At 40.5% G+C, this 22861-nt stretch overlaps 1 protein-coding gene across 1 annotated transcript; it reads right to left on the reverse strand.

Moving 5' to 3' along the window:
* Positions 1–865: 865 nt before the first annotated feature.
* exosc9 (exosome component 9) lies at positions 866–21273 on the reverse strand (the record flags this gene model as incomplete). Its single annotated transcript, XM_080722694.1, has 12 exons — positions 21143–21273; positions 18666–18760; positions 18197–18316; positions 17669–17771; positions 16266–16403; positions 15956–16038; positions 15149–15281; positions 14850–14938; positions 14390–14536; positions 13367–13518; positions 11640–11718; positions 866–878 (listed from the first exon to the last, which is right to left on the reverse strand). Exons 1-12 carry the CDS (start codon positions 21206–21208, stop codon positions 866–868), a joined length of 1218 nt encoding a protein of 405 aa, XP_080578820.1. The 5' UTR covers positions 21209–21273.
* Between the last annotated feature and the right edge of the window lie 1588 nt (positions 21274–22861).

Consider the following 22861-nt stretch of genomic DNA (forward strand, 5'->3'; position numbering starts at 1 on the left):
TGTACTTCTATGATTGCAGGCATACTCTTTGGCACATAAAGCCATATGATATTATGATTTACAGTAATGTACTGTTTTAATACAGTTAGCTTGTTGTCTCCTATATGTGTCCATTTGAATTGCACACTGAAATAGTTTGTAAGTTGTCAATAAGTCTGTACACCACCAAAATAACCAAGACAGTTTCACCAGGTCAGTTCTTAATTGGGGCCCACTGGTGGGCCACGGGGGTATTGCAAGTGGCCAAGTTTTCATTGTCATACTGCTGAATGGGAACTTAAAAGTATATATCCACGTATCCAATAGCATTTAAGTTGTTTGATGCTTGACAATTTGGTTGTAAGTGGGCTTAGTAAGCGCACGTGAGTGTGTGAGAGAGAAATACAGAGAAAGACACCTGCAGAGGTACTTGATATGCCTTTGGAATATGTCTTTCGGATAATATTCCCCAGTTTGATATATGTGATTCATACAAGTTATTTACAGATTAGTAAATCTTTGTGTGTGCGTGTGTGTGTGTGTGTGTGTGTGTGTGTGTGTGTGTGTGTGTGTGTGTGTGTGTGTGTGTGTGTGTGTGTGTGTGTGTGTGTGTGTGTCATCTATCTCGAGAATCAACCTACCAAACGACTTCAAACTCGCTGTGCATATCACAGAGGCAGGGCCAGATCAAGTCTTTCTGGTGCCCAGGGCTGACCAGTGGTTCAACCGGAGTCCGGGGCTTCTGCAGAAACCTTTAGGGACTGATTTAGCATTATTTTTGCAGACCCCGGAGGGTGTGTCGGCACTGTTACTCCAATTCTTAGGTCATCATCATTCTGACTTTATAAACTGGCTAGGAGTCTGGACTCCTTTGGGCATGGCTGACTCAGAACTTCATCCTGGAATAAAAGGGAAACAGAGAACAGAGTAACAAACAGATAGAGAGATACAAAGTTCACCAAATATGAGTATAAAGGGGAGGCAGACGGTCTAATGTTCTTATCTTAAGTGAACGGAATGCAGGGATGGGCAGTCCATTTTTATATATGTGTGTTTAGTTGTATAATTGGGTGGATCTGTATAGTTCAGCCAGATCCTTGTGCTGGACACCCACTTGACAAACACCAGGGAATGGATCCAATGTTAATTACATCACTTATATGAATGGACACATGCACATCACCTACATCTCAACCTTGTGTCACCTCTGGAAGTTTGTCCCTGTGTGTGTGTCACTCTGTACTGTTTTTATGTAGATTGATAAAGACGGTGAAGTAGGCTACATAACCACATTCAACCTGTTGCCCTTGTTTTGAGCATGTCATTATAGGTGAAACATTTTCAAAAACAGCAGATTTGACGTGTTGTGACAGCATTTTGGTCTTATTTGTTTGAATGTAGCAAAATATTTTCTTACACAGTATAAGGTATACTAAGGTGGTTATTGGACTGCATGTGATTATATGGACTCAAAGCTTTCCTGACATTCACTGATTCATTTTGATTATAGGCCCCCTCTAAGAGACTGATGGTGGATAGGTGGAGGATAGATCAATGGATGGATGTCAAAAACGTTTATTGCTGTGCCTCGCTTGACTGCAGCTGTTAGTCACACCCTTTTTGCTCCTCGCCTGAGGACAATTCCTTGCTCTTATCTTATGTAAGTAACTTAATTATTAGGTAAGTCAGCTTAACCCAGTTAACAAAACAACATTTTTCTTTTTGTTCAGTGCAAGACAAGTCACATACTGTACTGTCAGGTCACACAAATAACACGTACTGTACCTAATATGCACAGCTGAAACATGAACTGACAGTACTGTTTGTTGTCTCCACCAGCCGAAGGCATGGGGGAGCTTATGTTTTCCCCTCCGTCCGTCCGTCCGTCCGTCCTTCCGTCCGTCCGTCCGTCCGTCCGTCCGTGCGTGCGTGCCTCCGTCCGTGTGTCCGTCCGTGCGTGCGTCCTCACAGTTTGTTACCACCTAATCTCAGTCGCCGTTTGCCCGGTCGCTGCCAAAATGAGCACACACACTCCCTGGATGCCAATTCAGAACCTCTGACCCACCTTTTTCAAATGGGCCTGTTCTAGCGCAACCATGAGGCCGATGTTCGCAAAACACATTTCTGTACACTACTCTTACAGATTTTGTCCAAAACCCCTACAAATCGGTAGGCAGTATCTCGACAGTCATGTGATCGACATGGATCTGTCCGATTTTGCATATTCCATCCTAATTGGCTAAGATTGGCTTCCAAAGTTTGTAGGATTGAGCCGTTTTGAACAAAATGCATCAAATCACAAACGCAAAGTGCAATTATCATGAAATCGCACACACACATTCCCACTAGGCCGAGGAAGAAATGCCCCGTCAAAATGTTCAAATCATCACATTTTTGGATATTACTCCTTCTGATTTTCTCTAAAAATAACACAAATCAGTACACAGTATCTCTGTAGTCATGTGATCAAGTCTGATCCATCTGATATTTCATATTCCATCCTTATTGGCTAATATTGGCTTCCAAAGTTTGCAGGATGGCTCCGTTTTTGAACAAAATGCCTCAAATCATCAACGCAGCTGGCGATTACCGTGAAATTTGCCACACATATTCCCACTATGTCAAGGAACAAATGCTACCCTTTTCACATTGGCCTGTTATAACGCCACCATCAGGTAGACTTTAGCAAAACACATTTTTGGAACACAATGCCTCAAATCATGCATGCAGCGTCCGATTGCCATGAAAGGTCTAAGGTGAAGAACATATGCCACGGTGCCACCCTTTTTACACTGGCCTATTATACAGTAGCAAAACCAAGACGCCTGGCCTGGTGGAGACCTGTGCTCGGAAGAGCACTGCTTCTAGTTTTTTTGTTGTTTTTGTTTTATTGAAACAACTATGATTTTTCTGATCATCTTTTTTTTACGCCAAGCACTGACACTTTCATTTATTTTACGGTGTGATTCTATATGAGCCGGGCTTCTCACCTAGGGGTATCGCACCAAATTCTGGGACCTTTTTCTTAAACTACTTACTATTGAAAAATAGCAGATATACAAGCTGAGCTTGTAGATTTGCTTTTTTTTTATTGTGAAAAAAAAGTCTTTGAATATTTCAAATCCTTCTAAGGTTTTTTGAAAATCTTATGTTTCTATGTCAGTGGTGCTCAAACCGTTTCATGTGAAGGACCCCCCAAATGATATGTATTTGGCCACGGACCCCCATCTCAAAATATTTAGTTCCAGGGACCCACCAGAAGCTAAATGTTCGCTTAAAAAATGACTACAAGCTCGCAGCGCGGCACTTGGTGCCGCTCTGTGAGCTTGTATATCTGCTATTTTTCAATAGCTAAAGTATAAAATAATCAAGGCCCCTCCACCTTGGGCCCTGGTAACTCAGTCCCTTGTGACGCCCCTGACTGTGTGGCTGGCTGCTGTCCAAGCAGGTAATAGACTGACAGTATTATCAAATGATTAAATTGAGGATGATTCATTCAAAATAACCCTTTGTTTCCTACCACAGAAGTTACCCTCGAATGTACGGTACTTGAGTAAAAGTACGAAAGTGTTGGCAAAAAAATAAAAAATACCAAGAGTAAAAGTACATAGTTACTTTACACCATTGCCTTCAGCCCCCTGCTGAGTTCGGATTGCGGGAGTGGCATGGTGCCCATTTAGCTCTGTAATGGTCCCACTAATGCCTTGTTCTTTGCACTAGAGGCCCCGTGTCATGGCACACAACTCCTCTATGACTTCTATCTGTGGTCGGTTGCTGGGTACCTTCCTAGGAGTCCAGATTAAACTGAGGGTTGGCTGTTGTGCATAGTGAACCATCATCCCTCCCTGGCATAATATTGCAAAAGAGGGAGATACAAGACACACCTGTAGACAACAGGTGTGCCAACTATCCCAAAGGTTGTTGTTGTGTGTATGTGGGTCAGTGACGTGACGCCCCAAAAGATGTGTTTTTAAAAAAACTTTAAATTGCAGGCATAAAAGTTATTTACTTTTGTTCTACTCACTCTCAACCTTATGGAAATACATTTTGTTTTTAGATATTTTATTGGAATCAGACTTTATTCAGCAGTTTGTTGTACTTGTGCCTAAAATCGTCATATGGTGTGACATGAAAATAATTGTTCATAAAATGAAAATGGAGTACATCTTTCTTAAGTTACTCACTTTATCAAAGTCATTTATCATAACGAACTAGTGATCCACTATAGTTTTTTGAAAATTAATTATATCTGTATATTTTTTTCATAATCGACACTCTGTGTGAGGCCCATGTTCATGATCTTACAACATATTTTAAATGTATTCTGTCAAAACTTTCTCTAAAATTACACAAATATTTGTGACTCTTCCTGATAATATTCTCTATGTAATCCATAAACATTTTTTTGGTTTAATCATTAATAAAGGTATGATTTTTCACTATTTGGAATGTCACACCAAATGATTTAGTGTCACACCGTATGATCATATCTTCATGTGTCAAAGCAAACTGTGTTTTAACCTACCTATTAGTGAGTACTGAACTTTACTGATTGATTAAACAATTACCCAGGATAACATGGCCTTAATATTTCTGAACAGGATATTATTGTAGGGCTTTAACATGGGATAAGAAAGAATTGTAGTAGTAGATGGATGATGAGGATGTGCACAGGAATGCTACGCACACCTAAGTCTTCTGCCGGCCCACGGCAGAAGGATCCTAAAGAGACAATAAGGCGCATAGCCACACTTGGAGCCAAGGCAACATTTTATTAACACCAATTAGTGGAAACAGAACTCAGCATTCAGGTAAATTGCTTTTTTCCGAAGTCTCCTGAACTTGAACACAGCATTTTGTGTTGAACAAATGTAATTAGGAATCATGACATTACACCACATCTCCACTAGCTAAAGAGTGCTGGGTTGCGCAACTCCGAAAATAGCTGATCTACAAGCTCTCGCAGCACAACGTGTTGAGAGCTTGTAGATCAGCTATTTTCGCTAGTTTTGTCTCGGGTCCTACCTTAACACTGTCCACTGTCCAGTCCAGTGAGTGAAAGTACAAAAGTATTAGATCAGATTAGATTATACATTTAGACTGTATTGTACATCAGCCAGTCGTATTTGGTGAGGGTAGCAAACCGGCTGCCTTGTTGCGGTTCTGCTATGCCACAGACAACCTCCTGCTCTTCGTAGAAAATGCAGTCTCGCCCCTTTGGCTCCTCTCTCCTTGCTGGGTCATTGTTTAGTTTCTCCCTGTACTTTCTCGTTCTCTCAGCACTTGTCATTTTCCAGCTGACAAAAGAAAATGGAATGTATAGTTTAAGACAAAGAGAAAATATTGTTTAGATTGAAACAATATGTTAAGGTTTCTGTGAAGGGGTTTCTGCTCTGTCTGATGAATTTGAAGTATCACTGAATGAAGCTAAATTACATTTTATGTAAAAATGTTTAAAACAAATGTTTAAATGTACAAAAGAAACATGGAACTTTGTTATTTATTGTTATATCTGTAGTTAAATACAGTATAAATCATATGGTGTGACAATCAAGTCATATGGCGTGACAAGCAGACATGTCACACCATTATGATTAAGTGTCACACCATATTACGTTTTCTGCATTTAGGTTTACCTTGAGGCTACTATGTACACATTAGCATGCTAACAGCATGCTAGCTATAACAAAGCAACCTAGATCTATATGGAAATATGACCAAAACCTCAAATAACTTAAGCTTTTTTTAATGAAAAGGTGTCACACCAACAGACATCCAAAGTGGTGAGTTTGTCAAAGTTTCAACAAGATGGCATTTCATGAAAATGTTAAAATCATAACTCACCTCAGACACCTGTCTTGCAGTTGTGCTGGGAGTGCTGAATAGCCTTACAGAAGAAGGACCTCTCTAGCCAATAGGTGTCCAAATAATTGCCTGTTTAATTTGTCCAAACTAGTGTCACACCAAATGATTTTGGTTTGGGGGACAAAATGTTTTTGATCAGAAATGACTGAAAACATTATGCTTTGACTTTGAAAAGATATAGGCTCACAAATAGACATTTTTTTTGCCTAAATTCATTTTCAAATGATTTTTAGCAATTCTTTTTCTTAGTTTTATTCAAGTTCCCACTTTGAGAAACAAGGTCAGGACAGTCACACCATATGAGTTTTGCCATGTTTGGTTGAAAATTCTGAAGAAATGAGGAATGAAATCTTTTAATCTTGAGTAAGTTCACATAAAGCTTAATGTCCTGCACAATATTCAGAAGGTTTTTGACACATATATTTTTTATTTATACATGTTTGACACCGAGGACAGCGAAAACGTTACGTCACGTCACCCACCCACGTACAGTATGTATGTATAAGTATAATGTATGTATACATTTATTTATTGCAAGTGAAGATCGTGTGCGGAAGTTCTATGAAAAGTGAGTTATACACTTACACACCTAACCTTCAAATACATTGCATAATTATTATTATTTTGCCTATAAATGGTAATTGTTGGGTATTGTTACCTATACTAGTACTTTGCATGTCCCTAATTTAATATTGCAAACTGTGCTCAGTGCATTTACTTTATTACAATTAATTGTTATACAAATAATTGTTATTAGGTGATTATGTAATAATTTTGACAGGCCTAGCTGTGCTCGCCTCTGAAATATAAGTATAAGAAGCTATATTTGTACATATATCTGGGAGAGATGACAGAATTTCAGAATGGTGCTCCAAGATACTGTATTTCTTATGCAAACATTTCGACAATCTTCAAGCTTCCAGCCAACAACCCACATAATTATCTGCTAAAGAGGGATTAAGATTGTGGTAAAGCCATCACGTTGTCAGACATTTTATTTACATTGAACGTTTGCATCCACTAAGCCTTTTATAAGAGGACTTACTTGTTTTAATGCTGTAAGGCATACAGCCAAGCTGAGGCTTTGAAGTCTCCACAAAACACCAGCTTGACAAACAAACAGGTTTTTACTTAAAGTGCCCATAACACGGCCCGAAATGTATGATAGCCTGCCCTACAGCAAGTCACGTGGTCTCACTGAAAAAAGTATATTATACAGCCAGGGGAGGGATGTAAACAACTTGCATACAATGCGTGTGTATTTCTCCCCGATCAGCGGGGACACAGTAGCCCAGCGCAGCTAGATTCTTATCTGTCATCGCTAACACAAGGCACTGGCGGCAGCAGTGTGATATAGCGACTTTAAGCAATGGATGGCTACAACAGACGGCAACAGTAACCAGAAATGATCAGCGCTCGATATATAACCTGCCGCCGTCGCAGCCGTCTCTACAACGCCAGAAGCTCCCTTTCCACATAGTGGCTACGTCTGCTGCATAGACGCGTCGCCATGGGAATCAAAGAGTTCAGTAAAAGGGGTGGGACCCCGTCGCCGAAGGTTGTTTGTTTAACGATTTTGACTGCTAAGGCGATCAAGTCATTTACGTTAAGCTGCCGAAATGAGTTTTCTCAGAAGGGTGGCTGGTATCTCCCTTAGAGATAGGGTGAGAAGTTCAATCACCCGAGAGAGACTTGGAGTAGAACCGCTGCTCCTTCACTTGGAAAGGAGTCAGCTTAGGTGGTTCGGGCATATACGGATGCCCCCCGAGCGCCTTCCTAGGAAGGTCCTCGATGCACGTCCCACTGGGAGGAGACCCCGTGGCAGACCTAAGACCAGATGGAAGGATTATATCTCCAAAGGCCTGGGAACGCCTCGGTATACTCCCAGAGGGAGTGGAGGAAGTTGCTCAGGATAAGAAAATCTGGAAGTATCAGTTGGAACTGTTACCCCCGTGACCCAATTCCAGATAAGCGGTTGAAGATGGATGGATGGATGGATGCTGCACAATCAGCATTTCTCCCCTGTCAGGAAGAGCCAGTCTGTCTCCCATCTTTGCCTGGTCTAAAAGTGCTGGTTTGATTGATTGATTGATTGAAGAGTTTATTAGCAGTTTGCAATAGAGAAAAGTTCATGACAGCACAAATCAAGGTCAACTAAAAGGAGATCCTAGAAAGCCTTGTGTCTTTTTTACACAGGAACCACTTAAGCCCTTATCAGAGTCTGCGGTGAAGAGACTATCACCGCAGATTTTAGGTGATCAGCTATCCACCTAAAGTGAGAAAACAAGTGGAGGCCATCATAGTCAGTCACGGTGAAGTCCTATCACTGTGACTGACTGGTCTAGATTGACCAATCAGTGAATGGGGTGATGGGCCGATCTGTCTGATAGTAAAAACAGAGAGATGTGTCGGGGTTCGCGGTGGATAGCTCTTCACTGCGAGTAATGACATAATGTTTTATGACTTAAAAAGACTACACCGCGGTGCCTACTATGATAGCGGCTTACGAGTTTCTCATATAAGCCGGAGAAAGTCAAGTCTTCCTCCCCACCGGAGACCCAGAGAGCACTATTTTTAGCTAAGTTGGTGCGGGCTGCGAGTGAGGGGAGAAATTAAGAGAATGTACAATAAATGAATTTGTTTGGCAAATTGCGCATTCCCACAATGACATCATCAAAATATTAGCAAATAAAATTGCTGTTTCCCCTTTTTTATGTCAGTGGCCGTTTAAACATAATATATATATATATATATAGCCTATATATATATATATATATATATATATATATATATATATATATATATATATTATATTCTGTCAAGAATGGAAGACATATCCCACCTGGTTGCTTCTTTCATGTTATGAAGTATTTTTGTTTGCTTTATCTCTGGGTGTGTTATTATTGTAGTCTTGCAAAGTTCAAATTGGCTACATAATTTGATTTTATTGATTGATTGAAGACTTTATTAGAAGTTTGCATAGGAAAAGGTACAGTTTCATGACGGTACAGTTCACTGGTACAAGGTCTACTAAAAGGAGATCCATGAAAAGACTAAGCTTATTTCCACAGGAAACCATTTAAGTAAGTTTCCTGTGGAAATAAGCTTAGTCTTTTCTAGGATCTCCTTTTAGTAGACCTTGTACCAGTGAACTGTAGCGTCATGAAACTGTACCTTTTCCTATGCAAACTTCTAATAAAGTCTTCAATCAATCAATCAATCAAAGCCCTCAACAGCAGCAAGCCACGGTGGACGCCTGGACGGAATCTTATGATCGTAACGTGAAGCATGAGCGCTCCCTCCCTGCCTCGAGTTTCAGCCTCTCATCCAATCATAAGCAGCACCCCCAATAGTAATGAAAACATTATCGCCTGCGGGTTGAGCTGATTGAATCAAATTATTAAATCTTCCAACGGTTGCGCAAAACATTTGCAAGCGAAACAAAATTGCGCAATTTAATTAATAATTTAAAAAAGATTTTATCCACCGATTTGGCTTATGTGGGTTCTATGGTGTAATGGTTAGCACTCTGGACTCTGAATCCAGCGATCCGAGTTCAAATCTCGGTAGGACCTGAATTTTTTTTACTAGAATATGAACTGTTTTGCTGGGAAGGAATTTATGAAAATCGTGCACTTCGTAATAAGTTTTTGATTTTTGGTATGGCGTTAGGTATGGTTATAATAACGTTTACAAAAACCATCGCAAACAAGTTGGGCTCGCAGTTGGGCTCGCCCCCTAGTGGTCTGTTTGCAATGAATAAAAAATAATATCAGTTCAGAATCAGATTAGGTCAGTCATGAAACTCCAAATAATTGACGGAAGGTGCCACAATTGGGTATGCTAAATAATATACTAATATTTCCTAAACCTTTAGTATGTTATTTAGCATACCCAATAGTAACAGAATCGATTGAAAAATCTCTTCCATCAATTATTTGGAGTTTCAACCATATACTGACCCATTTAAAATTGGATTCATGGCAAACAGACCACCAGGGTGCACAATTGTTATGGTTCTTTCATACATTAAATACCAGTTTATAGGCATAAGCTCCCGGCAGCCATCGTGGACACCATCAAAATTATGCCTTTCTGGAAGTAATTTTTTCCTACACTTTTAGTATGTTATTTAGCATAACCAATAGCAGCAGAATCCATTGAACAATCTTTCATCAATTATTTGGGGTTTCATACTGACCTAAGATTTGATTTACAAACAGACCACTAGCGGGCGAGCACAACTTGTTTGCGATGGTTTTTAAAATTAAAACCATACCCAACACCATAACAAAAACGTATCACCAAGAGCACAATTTCAATGATCTTAGCCGATTTCCCTCCCTGACGGAAATAGAAACGATGAGTGCGAGATGAAAGCGGAAGTGAAGCCCCCACGTCACTTCCGTTTCAGTCTCACATCGCACACATTTATCATTATATAAATAAAAATCATATAAGCATGTTTAGCTTGCTGCTTAGCAGAAATGACATTTTAAAATATATTTTCTTGAACGGTAATGCCTGTTTCCATTACTCGCCGTTAGGGAGCTGCTGTTCCAGACTCTATATAGCATTCAGAGATTGTGGAATAGTTGTCTGGCTACGCGAGACTAACCACAAGGCAACATTTGAGTTATCCGTTGTCTAAATGAACATGCTAAGTCACTCCAGTGAATTTATATCTCATTTAACACTAGAGTCTAAACAAAATGAGGTTGACTATTTTCTTTAACAATTTCAGTTTTATTCTTATCCAAAAAAAGTAAATAAAATAAATCATAGTTCAAAGTTCAAACATGTATTGCAAATAACCTAAAAAACTGTACATACATACAGAACATACACACACACACACACACACAATGGAAATGTATATATTTTTTATTATTGAGCCTGAGGCCGCCCCGCCCCAACTAATTAGCATAAGTTTTAGGTCCGGCCTGGCTCAAAAACGTCGGGTCGGATATGGTCGGGTTCGGGCAGAATTTGAGAAGTCTAATCTAGACCATATCAGTGCCAAACTGTGTATGCACACTGCCAGTAAGCAACAGAAATACAGTACATCCATGTTGTTTCACCTATGACGCACCTTTTAAAATATTGAAGTTACATTTCATACAGGAAGTCAAAGGTGCTCTGATCCTGCTGAAACCTTGCCATAAACATGTGTCATGTACATAGATACTGTATGTCATAGATGATTGACATGATGTCATAGATCAGATGACTGATGTCACAGCCGCAGGCCACATGAGTCAGAGTCCCGAGACCACGTTGTAGCCACGCCAATCTCACGTGAATCCTGAGATTCAAATGGTTAAATCTTTTTTAGACAACACGTTATTACCACACATGTACAGATGTTGCAAGAGCTTTTTACAATCATGTTGTATTATAAAAAATATAATTGTGCCAATGTGCCCCCCTTAGTTGTTGTTTGGATATTCACTACAGTGTGTAATTTGTCCTCTGCATTTACCCATCTTAACTATTAGGAACATTATCTTTACATGAAGTCTACCAGCAGCAGCTATGGACTGACTGCTTTATTGCTGCACTACTTCATCTTCTTCTTGGCCTTTGCTGCCCCTTGGTGGCAAGATTTTGATCCTGCACTCCTAACGGAAAGAAAGAAGCATTTATTTATGCATTTGTTTTTATACTTGGAGATCTGATGGTCGCATAACAACATACCATTACATTATTTTGTAATAATCATATATCACAATATAAATAAGTATGTATGTCAGAGACACAAACCATGTTCAAGGTAGTATTGTGAAGATGCTTACTTGGTAGATGTCTCTGGGTTGAGTATAATCACTTCCTCCTCCTCACTGTCCGTAGTGTCCGATATAACCACCACAGCTCCTTCAAAGCCAAACAATAACACCACAACATGCTTAGTTTGTTCTTGTTTATATAAGAAAATATGAGTTAGGCCGACATAATGGTGACCACAGACACCACAACAGAAATGTTTTCCATCAATTCGGATTGTATCATGTTTCTGTGGACTATGATAACCATCACCAGGTACTATGGCAGCTAATGATAAATGCTGATGGTGTAATGCAGTGATACTCAAACTCCGGCCCGCGGGCCACTTCCGGCCCGCTGCACCGGCTTAATGTCCTCAAAGTTGCGCATCCAACAAGCTTTAAACTGAGCAGATTGGACCTTGCGTTCCAGAGATAATGGCCAAAACATCTTGAAAACGTCCATAGAAATCGCCGATTTTCGCCGTTTTTTTTTCTCTCTCTATTTTTTTACCAGTGGCTCTGCCTCTTCCCAACTTATTAGCATACCCAAAATTTTATTGTAGGCCTAATGCAAATGAAGAGACTAGGGGTGGATATTGGCAAGAATCTCGCAATGCAATACGTATCACGATACTTGGGTCACGATGCAATAGTATTAGGATATATTGCGAATCTTTGCGATACGATACTATTGCGATATATCAGCTTTAAAAGCCAAAGGCGCTGCTCTAATTTTGTTGTTTTCGTCGTTCGCAGCCATTTTATCGAGATACCTCACTCACTGAAGGGGAAGTAGCTACTAGTACAGCAACATCTAGAGGCAGCTGAGTGTCAGGACCGAACTTCTACCATTCTACCAATTTTCACAAGTTTATTTTCTATTAAAAAAAATGTCATAAAATAGCATTGTGAAGCAATTGAAAGAGAGTTGTGCTCAGCTATCTTTAATGTTATCCAACTCGATAGCAGGCAGACAGATATCAACCCAGACAAATATCAGACAAACGTACATTAGTGTGTTTTGGTGTTTTTGTGTAATATGCTAATTTCACAGAATTATTAAAAAAGAGAAGATTTAGCAAATTACTTTGATTACAAATGTTGTCATTGACAGAATATAAATGGAATTCTAAGCCATGAAAATAATGCACATTGCAATTGTCTTGAGTTATGTGGAAATAAAGCAAAAAGTTATCAAGTAATGTCATTTTATCAACTGGCCCTTGGGGGATAGCTTCGCTGTTTCTACATGTCATCTTTTCGACACCCAACTCTAACCCTTATCCTAACCTCCGTGGGTTGAGTCGCCTTGACCTCCGTGGTTTGAGTCGCTAACCCTCCGGTCGAAATGATGGTCGTTCGAAAGAGCGCGATTTTACCGGCCCGCGGCCCCTTGTCATTTTTGTAATGTGGCCCACCGGTTCAGAAGTTTGAGTATCCCTGGTGTAATGTATCCATCTAAACTAAAACTACTGACTCATTTCCCCTCCATGTTTTTCCACTCTTAATCTTTTTTTTTTCTCATTTACTGTTATAATTACCATGTTTCTAAATTGTCTGAAGGAAAAGTAAACTTAATGTTTGGGAGCATAAATCGGTGTGCAGACTTTTATTGTTCTACCAGTTTTATTACTCATGTAATTGTGCACAAGATGTAACAATGAAGAACAAAACCTTTGCAAAATGTAACTGAAATGCACATCATAAATATGTGCTAGTGTCCCTTTAAGTTTATTCTCAACAAATGTTTCATTTACCTTTCCCTGTGTCCTCCCTCTCATGTTGGTCCTCTTCCATCGTTACCTCCTCCTGCTCCTCCTCCTCTTCCTCCTCATCCAGTCCCCAATTCTCCTTAAGAACCGGGCCCACCTGGCCCATGCCTGGAGCAGGGAGCACAGGAGACGGCACCCTGACATGCAGGGTTAAGGTCCACATACAATCTTAATTGTATCTTTATGCCATTAAGACCTGAGGCCGAATCTACAAATGCCTTCTAAATCAGTAGTTCAAAAACGTAAAAAGGAACTGGGGGGGATAGCGTGTACCTCCGCATGCGTTACGCCCCCCCGGTGATGCTCCTTAATGCCAGGTGAAAAGAAGATGGTGGCATGACGGATCGGGTATCGGAGGAGACCCGTTGTTGTCTTCACCCTCCCAATGAGTACTATGGGGATTATCAGGGATGGGTTTAGCGTAGAGTATGGGAATGGGAGAATTGGCTTAACACTAAATTGGGTATATGGAGGGGGAAAGATTTTTTCTTTTATTATCCTTTATGGGCAGGGTTTCTTTTCTTAATACTGAATTTGTACGAACCGTGATGGCCTCAGATCGTGTGCTATTTTGTACCAATGATTGTGATGGGAATGGGACTTGGGGTGTCATCAATATGTGTGTACCTGCCTCATTGAGACACTGTACCTTAATAAAAAAGATTTGAAAAAAAAAGAAAAAAGTAAAAAGAAAATATAGCAGATGTACAAGCTTGCAGCGCGGCACGAAGTGAGCCCTGCAGCGTCTGTGCTACTCTTACTGACAGCCTCCATGTAATATAAGATGTGTTAGCCCAGTTTATGTTGTAGACTTGATCATTTCTGGTACTCGGTTATGTTACCACTTCTGATCTCTGCACATACTTTTGTCTAATGCTAAAAAGTATTAATTGCAGCAGTGCATGTTGATGGGAGGTATGACACATAAGTACTGGGTAATACTTGTGTAAGATCTGTTAATGCATGTTCAGTAAAATAAATGATCTAATAAGGCTGAGTCAAGGATACGTTTGAGGTGGGGCCTCAGCTCTCTGTATGATATCATTGGCTCTTTCTGTGACCTCTTCCATCTCCATTGGAGTCTCATCCGCTTTCAGTGTAGTGATTCGTTCCCTGGGCATAGACTCTGCAAAGCCGCACCTTCCCCCCTCTTTCCTGGCGAGATGAAATAAGAAATAAATAAAAAATCACAACCAATGTGAAGTGAGCGGTGGTCGTGCTTGCATAACGTCTTCAGACTAGGATATAAGTCTGGGATGTACAGGCTACAGACACACACACACATTGCTATGGCAAAAATAGCTGCCAAAATGGCTACAGACACACACACACACAGCCACTCTATGGAGCGGTTTACCACCGCTCAAAAATAAAACAAAGAATCCATGGTGATCATTTGGGTCTACATTTTAGGGACAAACATCTCAACTACCACATGCCCACATATAAGTATGATGCAACTGCTTACCTGGCTTTCTTATCATTCGCCAGGGCTTTACTGATAAGCTCTGTGATCTCAGACACTTTGACACTGGCAATCTTACTACATCTCAGAACCTACAACACCATAGAAAACATCACATTGAGTCAAAAGAAAAGTATCACATTCTTCAGTGACATTGCTGCCGTTTGTACAGTATATGCTTTAATTCATCAACAGAATAATTCAAATATTAGAAATGTAAAGGCTTCTGCCTTCAGGCCTAGAGCCAGTTTAGAGTCACGATATAGTATAGCTATTAGTATTTTAGTAAAGTTATTTTCCACCTGTTCTTTGAGCAACATGATGCCCCCACTGGACTGGACAGAGCAGATCTCTCTGTGTTTGTTCATGGCAATCATCAACAGACCATCCATCACACGCTCCTCACGCTCACATGGGTCTACAAGCAGGTAGGTACTGGACAGGTGCAAAGAAGTGAGGAGGACATGACAGACACATGTGCAGAAGATGGGGTGAGAGGAAATTAATATTTGGGGACAGATGTGTTTCATTACATCATCATGAGTTGTAAGGACAATTCATGTTTGTCAATTCAATATTTTAAGTGAGATGAGACGATGACATGCTTTTAATTTGACAATGAATGTATCTGCTCCATCATGTCATCCCTGTGCATGCCTACAGGAGCACATTACCCCATTAAAACCCTATTTCCAAAATAGCCGATCTACAGTAAAAGCTCACATGGCCTCCTTCTACCCTTTTATGGTTGCTGTGTTGTTCTCTACGATGTACAGTGTCTTTGAGAAAGATGCTCTTGAATTGAATGCATTAATGATCATAATGTCATTATCGAAGCAGATCTATCAGCACAGTGAACAGATCCACAAGGTGGATGGTGAGGTGGTGGTTGGACAGGAAAGAAAGGTCACTAAATGGATTGGTGGAAGAACTTGGTTGTAGAGTAGCTGGCCAATAATACATACAGTCCTGTCAGAAATAATTTCCTTACTGAGCTTGCCTGTACTGTTGTAACATGTTTCATATTGCAGATCTATGGACCAGTAACCTCAAGGTAAAAACCTGTATATTTATGACAATCTACATTCCTGGCAATGTATTGTCCTTACCCCTGTTGGAAGAAGGAGAAGCTGACACAGATTGGCATGTGGTAGATGCTCAAGGGAATAGGGTCTCTCTCCTCAGGACCATACTGACAGAACACAGGGGTGAATGCACTTGTTTTTATAATCATAATTTCAAATATACTGTAACTGTGGATATATTTTCTCTTGGAACAATTCAAAGACATTCGACCCATTAAAATGAACTGGTGTTTATAAATTAGGCTGCCTTTGGAAATCTCTCACATATAGTAAGTTTCAAATATTATATCACAAGATTTAAATTGCACAGGAGAAATGGGATCAGTCTACTCACCACAGTAACTTCGTCTCCTTGGATTCCTATGTCAGGCCGTTTGAAATGGCAAAGCGCAGTGATAGCAGCTATACTGGCAGCATCCATCAGGTTACCATCATGATTCAATGTATGAACATCCACTCTGATTTGCCATACCTGTTCACACGTACACAATCAGTACAATTTAAGGCATAAGCAGATGCTCTTATCCAAAACAAGGAGTGATACAGAAGGCAGGCATGTGGAGTGGCATGTTACTAGTACTAGGAGTGAGGTGGAGTCTGAAGAAGTACGTTTTCAGAGGATGAGGACTTAGGAGTGAGTCTGCGGTTTTTATCTGCTGTCATTCCACAGCATGGGAGCCGAACGGGTGAAGATTCTAGAACCCAGTTCTCAATTGCTTGAAATGCCTGCAATTTACTGGTATACCTAATTAACGTTTGCTTATTTTGAATGCCAGTATATGCCGTAATGCCAATATCACATCACGCTCGTCACAATGTCTGCATTGTTATCCCAGCACGTGAGTTTGGACACAAAGTGTCACTTTACAGATATCACCATGACATGCGGTGCATCCGGCTTTGTTGAGTGTCTATACAAACACAATTGGCCCGTGTTCGGGAGAGGAAAACAGGGCGGGAAGGGCGATATATGCCACTGCACGTACTCCTCCAGGCTGGGGTGGAACCTGGCAGCCTTCACTGGCAGGTGAGCCAGTAGGGTACAACAGCAGTGAGACAACACAAAGACATGTGTTGGGTAAAGATTAATCAATCAATCCATGATGAAGGATCGCAAGTACATTTTTTCTATTGTTCCATATGCGTCAAATTGACAGACGTTTCGGCTATGCATTATATGTTTTGGTATGCAGGTATGGCAGCCGATAGCGTATGTCATCTTTTATTTTGTGCGACCCTTCGTGGTTTGATTTGTTGAATGGTTATTTCGATAACGCATCAGAGTGGTCAGAGAGTGGTGGTAGTTACGTTGGGAGGGATTCATTAAAATAATGAGAAAAGGGGGTGAAATAATTGGCTACTCTAAATTAGTATAAAAAAAAAGTTCTGTACCCAATATATTCATCAAAGTACTTAATCGGAGGGCATGAGGCAATGACTCTCCCACTGCCTATGTTAATGTTTTACCCAGCATGTTCTGGTATTCCAGTACAGTTTAGGATGCTTGGAGCAGATGGCCAGGGTGACATAGAGAAAGGGGGGACAGATGGCCTGTGTTAGCTGATCTTAAGTGAACAGGAAGGGGTGTGAAGGTGGATCATGTCCTGAAGGTGTGGGGGTTTCACTCTGCAACTGGAAGCCAGTGAAGGGAGCGCAGAAGGAGGAGACGTGAATATTTAGCAATGTTGAAGACCAAGCAGTACAACTAATGATGTATGTATGTTATGTACGTTCTACCTTTTCCCCAGATACCACACACAGAGACTCTGTGTCAATGCACTTGGAGTTCCTCAAGCATCTCTCCAGTTGTCTGTTTAGCTTCACCGACAGGTCAGACTGCCTGTAGAGAGAAACACAAATAATCATATAATGGAGTCTCTATTCGACATTTGGTTTCACAAAAGCATAAATTAGCCCTTACATACATGTGTTATGATGTGACTATTGAGAAGTCAAAAGAGCACGCACATCTTATAAAAACTTTCCGGGTGCAGAGCTAAAAAAACATACCGAGTAGAAAGGAGGAGGCTCGCACACCGTCTTAAGCTCCCAAATAGAGTATTTTTTTTTTTATTGCAACGTTTCGACCCGCAGTGGGTCGAAACGTTGCAATAAAAAAATACTCTATTTGGGAGCTTAAGACGGTGTGCGAGCCTCCTCCTTTCTACTCGTGATGTGACTATTAACATTTTTGAAAAAGCCAAAGAAAATAATCAGTGGCGGTAATTAAAGTCAAAATGCATTATTGTCTGCTAGCTTTTCTACCTTCCCAATTCAAACGCTGGTGAGGCCATGGGTGACAATTCAATGTTGAAGAACATGATTCCTTCATTTGGCCGATTCTCTTTGGGAACAACCAACTCACAGGACACCTGGGCCATAACTCTGTACAGTGGAATAAAAGGACATTGATATCAACAACAGTGGCATGATAATGGCAAGATACGGAATATAGAAATTGAGTATCGTTGCCTACAGTACTTAGTGAAAATCTCTCTAAAATGAACAAGCAACCAATCGCTTGGATACTGCAGTAGTCTTTTATTTTTTTTCCTTCTTTTTTTCCTTTTACTTAATCTTCGGGTTGTTATTAACACGGCATGGTTAGGTCTCACCAAGCCTAGTAAAATATATTTCAGCAGGACACAAACCCTTCCATGCTCACTCTTTCTAAGTTGCTCTGAACAAGCCATTAAGCTTAAAAAACAATCTAATTCGGTGTGCAAACACTGACCTGGTTTTTCCCAAATCAACAAAGCAGCATCCATAGTCGGTCCCAAATGAGATCTTAATGCTTCTGTAGTCATATGTCTGCCGTCCATCTAGACGCTGTAGGAAATGGTAAGTGATACAGTAGGTTAACATAATTAACTCTATCTTGTTAAAAACATAAAATTACCTTAGACTGTTCTCTGAACTGGAAAACCCAGAAATGTTCACAGGAAAACATACCACAGACATTGACATGATCATTGAGTATATTGTATAAAAAGAATGATGACTTTGCATAGAGAGAGAAAGAGCATGTCAAAGTTCCTAAGACTGGAGTCGGATATTGTCCTCCTCTATTTCATATCCCTTTGAAGGTTCTGGAAGGAAATAGTCAAATATCTCCACTTCTTCACACGGACGACATTCTCTCTGGGCGAGGGTCCCCGGAATGAGTGCAGGACTGAATATATCAAAACTTCCTTTGAGAAGCACAAATGTATGGCGCACACAATAGGCAGGTGGTGTTACCCTAGCTCTGGTCCATAGCGTTAGAAGGAGTTCTCCTTAACGTTGTCACAGGAAAATGCCCACAGGAAAGGCTGCCCACCCTCTCGTCTGTAGTAAAAAAATTGCTACTCACCAAAACAACAATGGCTGTTGCGAGTTGAAAGCCTACTCTACATAGTGGAAGCACTCTGGGCCCCCCCCCTCTAAAATACATGAAATGAAAAAGAAACTACCGGGCAGAGACATTCTTCCTGGTTGAGGACTTAGCTGCAAATTGCAACACTAGATTATTTTTAATATGATGAATCTAGGGTTGCAATACCACCCATTGGCAGCCAATGCATCCAAACAGTTTTTTGCTATCCGATTGTATTAAACGACGTCAAACTCACCAACATTGCGGCTGTATGGAAAGCTTGAATTATCCTCTTTCTATCTGCAAAGGGTTTGTTTCCTGTTCACTCTCTACACATCTGATTTCTGCTTCAACTCCAAGACCTGTCATCTACAGAAGATCTCAGATGACAATGTGGTGGTCAGCCAGATATCTGGAGACAACACGGCTGAGTATGATGGTGTGGTGTGAGGGACTTTGTGCAGTGGAGTGAGGCTAACCACCTCCGGCTCAATGCTAGCAAGACCAAGGAGATGGAGTTGGACTCAAGAGTATCCCAGCTGCCAAGCACCATTAATGGGGAGGAGGTGGAGTTTGTGGACAACCTGAAATTCCTAGGAGTGCACCTGAACAGCTTGTTGGACTGGTCAGACAACACTGAGGCGATTCACAGCAAGGGAAAGGAGGCTGTTATTCATGAGAAGACTGAGATTGTTTGGTGTGTGCAATAGGATGCTACAGATGTTCTAGCAGTCTGTTATGGCAACAAGTGTTCTCTTTTTTGGAATAGTGTGCTGGAGGGACAACAACAGAGTGGGTGACACCTTCAACCTCAACAGACACAAAGACGACTGCAGTGTCAAAACATGCTTTCACAGAGAGGGGGCTCTGAAGGCATCTTAGATGATTTAGAAAAAAGCAGAGTGCTAAAAACCACCAACAGATAGGTCTTTTAGATAGATAAGCTGCAAAAATATATTTAAAACTTTGAGCAGAGTCCGTCTTTAAAGTGCCACAGAGATCAGTCTGCTAAATGCGGGGGGATAGGACTGATCTATGGCAGTGTATTTGCTATTTGGGTTATTACATGAAGTGTTATAGGTAAGATCACAGACATTCTAGGGCTCCCTTCCAACCTAGAATCCTAGAAATCTAAGTCTGTACAGATAAACAGTGTTGGACAATATTACTCAGGAGAGTAATATGTTACTTATTACATACGGTATTACTCCTTAAAAAAGTAATATTATTATATTACTTGGAACCAAGAATAATATAATACATATTATATTATATTACATTTGTATATACATTATATTGCTTTCGCCCCCACCAGCATAACATATGAATAAAAGAAGAGATGTACAACAACAAAGTCTGTTTAGCCAGCTCCTTTTAGAACTGAATAAAAAACGTGGGAATACATTTTAATAATCATAATAAGAGTAACCAATCAGCCAAAATGGCTATAAAATATATAGCAACAATCTCTCTTGAACTTTTAAACAAAATGTTCTCAAAAGACAAAAATGTAATAAAGGTTGTATTTATATTCTATGTCTTTTATTTTTTTACAAAGTAATATGGTGCCTGCACAAAGGAAATCAACATGTGTTTCTTAAACCAAATTACTGTTTTGGCAGAGTAACCACTTAAACTAATTGTTACTGGGTAAAGTAATAATACAGTAACTACAGCCCAACACTGGTAAACTGTGTGTGTGTGTATGTGTGTGTGTGTGTGTGTGTGTGTGTGTGTGTGTGTGTGTGTGTGTGTGTGTGTGTGTGTGTGTGTGTGTGTGTGTGTGTGTGTGTGTGTGTGTTGTATTTTTAAGGGTTCCACGACACAGCATGGCATGGCATGCCTCCTCTGCTTACCTTTTTCTCTTCAATTGCTTTAAGCAAGAAATCGCGCTCACAGTTAGATAACGGAGTGTCTTTCATCCTGTAAACTAATATAATATTGTATAATTATATGTTTAACGTTACTTTACTACTACTAGTGCAGCTCATTCAAAAACAACAACATGCGTCCACCATCAATGTGCGGTGTGGTGAACCCGGAAGAGCATGGATGGATTGTACCAAAGTAAATGTATATGACGAACCAAAGACGAATAAAGGTTCATTGAAATGTTGTTTTAACAAAGAAACAATCGCCTCGAGATGGCCCGTGTATATCTGGTGCATGTAAAAAAGATATCCGAAGTATAACATTATATGCATAACACACATAATATAACATAGTATAACTTGTAGGTTATTTAACGTAACAAGACGGCTCTGCTCTTATTTTGAAGGATGGTGGCGGTGGGTGGTGGGTACTCGGGTAAGGAGCAAAAATATCAGATCTACAAGCTCATAGTGCGTCGCGAGTGCGACGCTTTGTGGGCTTGTAGATCTGCATTGGGCGCGCGACACCCTCGTACAACGAAGTGACCCGTTTAGCGGCAACGTTGCCGTGTCTGCTTATTATAAGCGACTTTGGGCTTGTTAGTGTGAGAAAGAAAATGTAGTCATTGTGTAAACTTTATTTTGCCTCGCAACTCCTTCCACAGTTTTGGTGGCACACACTTGGGCCGGCTTCATCGCAAATCATGTGCTTGCATTTAAAGAGATACATTTTTAGTATATTACTTGCACATTTTAATATAGGAAGATATCCTGGTTGGAGCCACTACTTTGACCACTTCTGACTTTTTCAGGTCAAGGACCCCCAAAATGATATATATTTGGGTGTACAAATGACCATTCCATTAGAGAGGAATGGTAGTGCAATAGAAAAGATAGCATTTAGGATTCATTTGTTCTGAAACTCCACACAGCACAACACGTGTGATCACAAAATAATTAGAATTATCTGCCTGCCAGTAGGCCTAAGCTTGTTAAATATTAACAGACCAGTAGACCTAAAGCATGAACATTTCAACCAAGTTTATCTTAAGCAGTCATTTGGACACCTCAGTATATCACCCTCAAAGCTATACTACATACACAGCAGGGGTTCTCAACCTTGTAAACCAAGGCCCACTGGGTCTGTCTAGATCAGACCTGGGCATTGTGTGGCCCTTTGGTTCACTCTGACCGGGCCAGACCGGCCCTTGTAGCCAGGGTTAATGGCAAATTACAAAATAAACACATTTTCCATTTCCAATTTTACCTCATGCATGGACTAAAGCTGCATTTATTTTATTTTTACATTTCATCTTTTATTCACGTACATATGGACGCAATGCGTACATCAGCACGTGTGCGTGATCATTGGATGTTGTCTCAATAACAAGCAGGTGGTCAGACTGGTCACTGCCTATTAAAAATGGCTAAAAAAAGAAAGTCGATGGCGAATGGTGGGTTCAACAAAATGTTAAGTATTTATTTACTGAAGTTGGAGGTCATGTGTTTAGTTTGCAGGGAGCAGTGGAGCACTGCCTTTTGGCCCGGGCCTCCACAATTGTTCATGTGGCCCCATGAAAAAAAGAAAATTGCCCACCCCTGGTCTAGATGGTCAGGGCCCATGGCCCATATACTGAATTAATATAATGCTAGGTAGTCTGTGGGGTAGAAACCCCCTATCTCCAGATTGTTTTAGTAAATTAA

This window comes from Nannobrachium achirus, assembly GCF_963921795.1.
Source record: "Nannobrachium achirus genome assembly, chromosome: 3".
Taxonomy (NCBI): Eukaryota; Metazoa; Chordata; class Actinopteri; order Myctophiformes; family Myctophidae; genus Nannobrachium; species Nannobrachium achirus.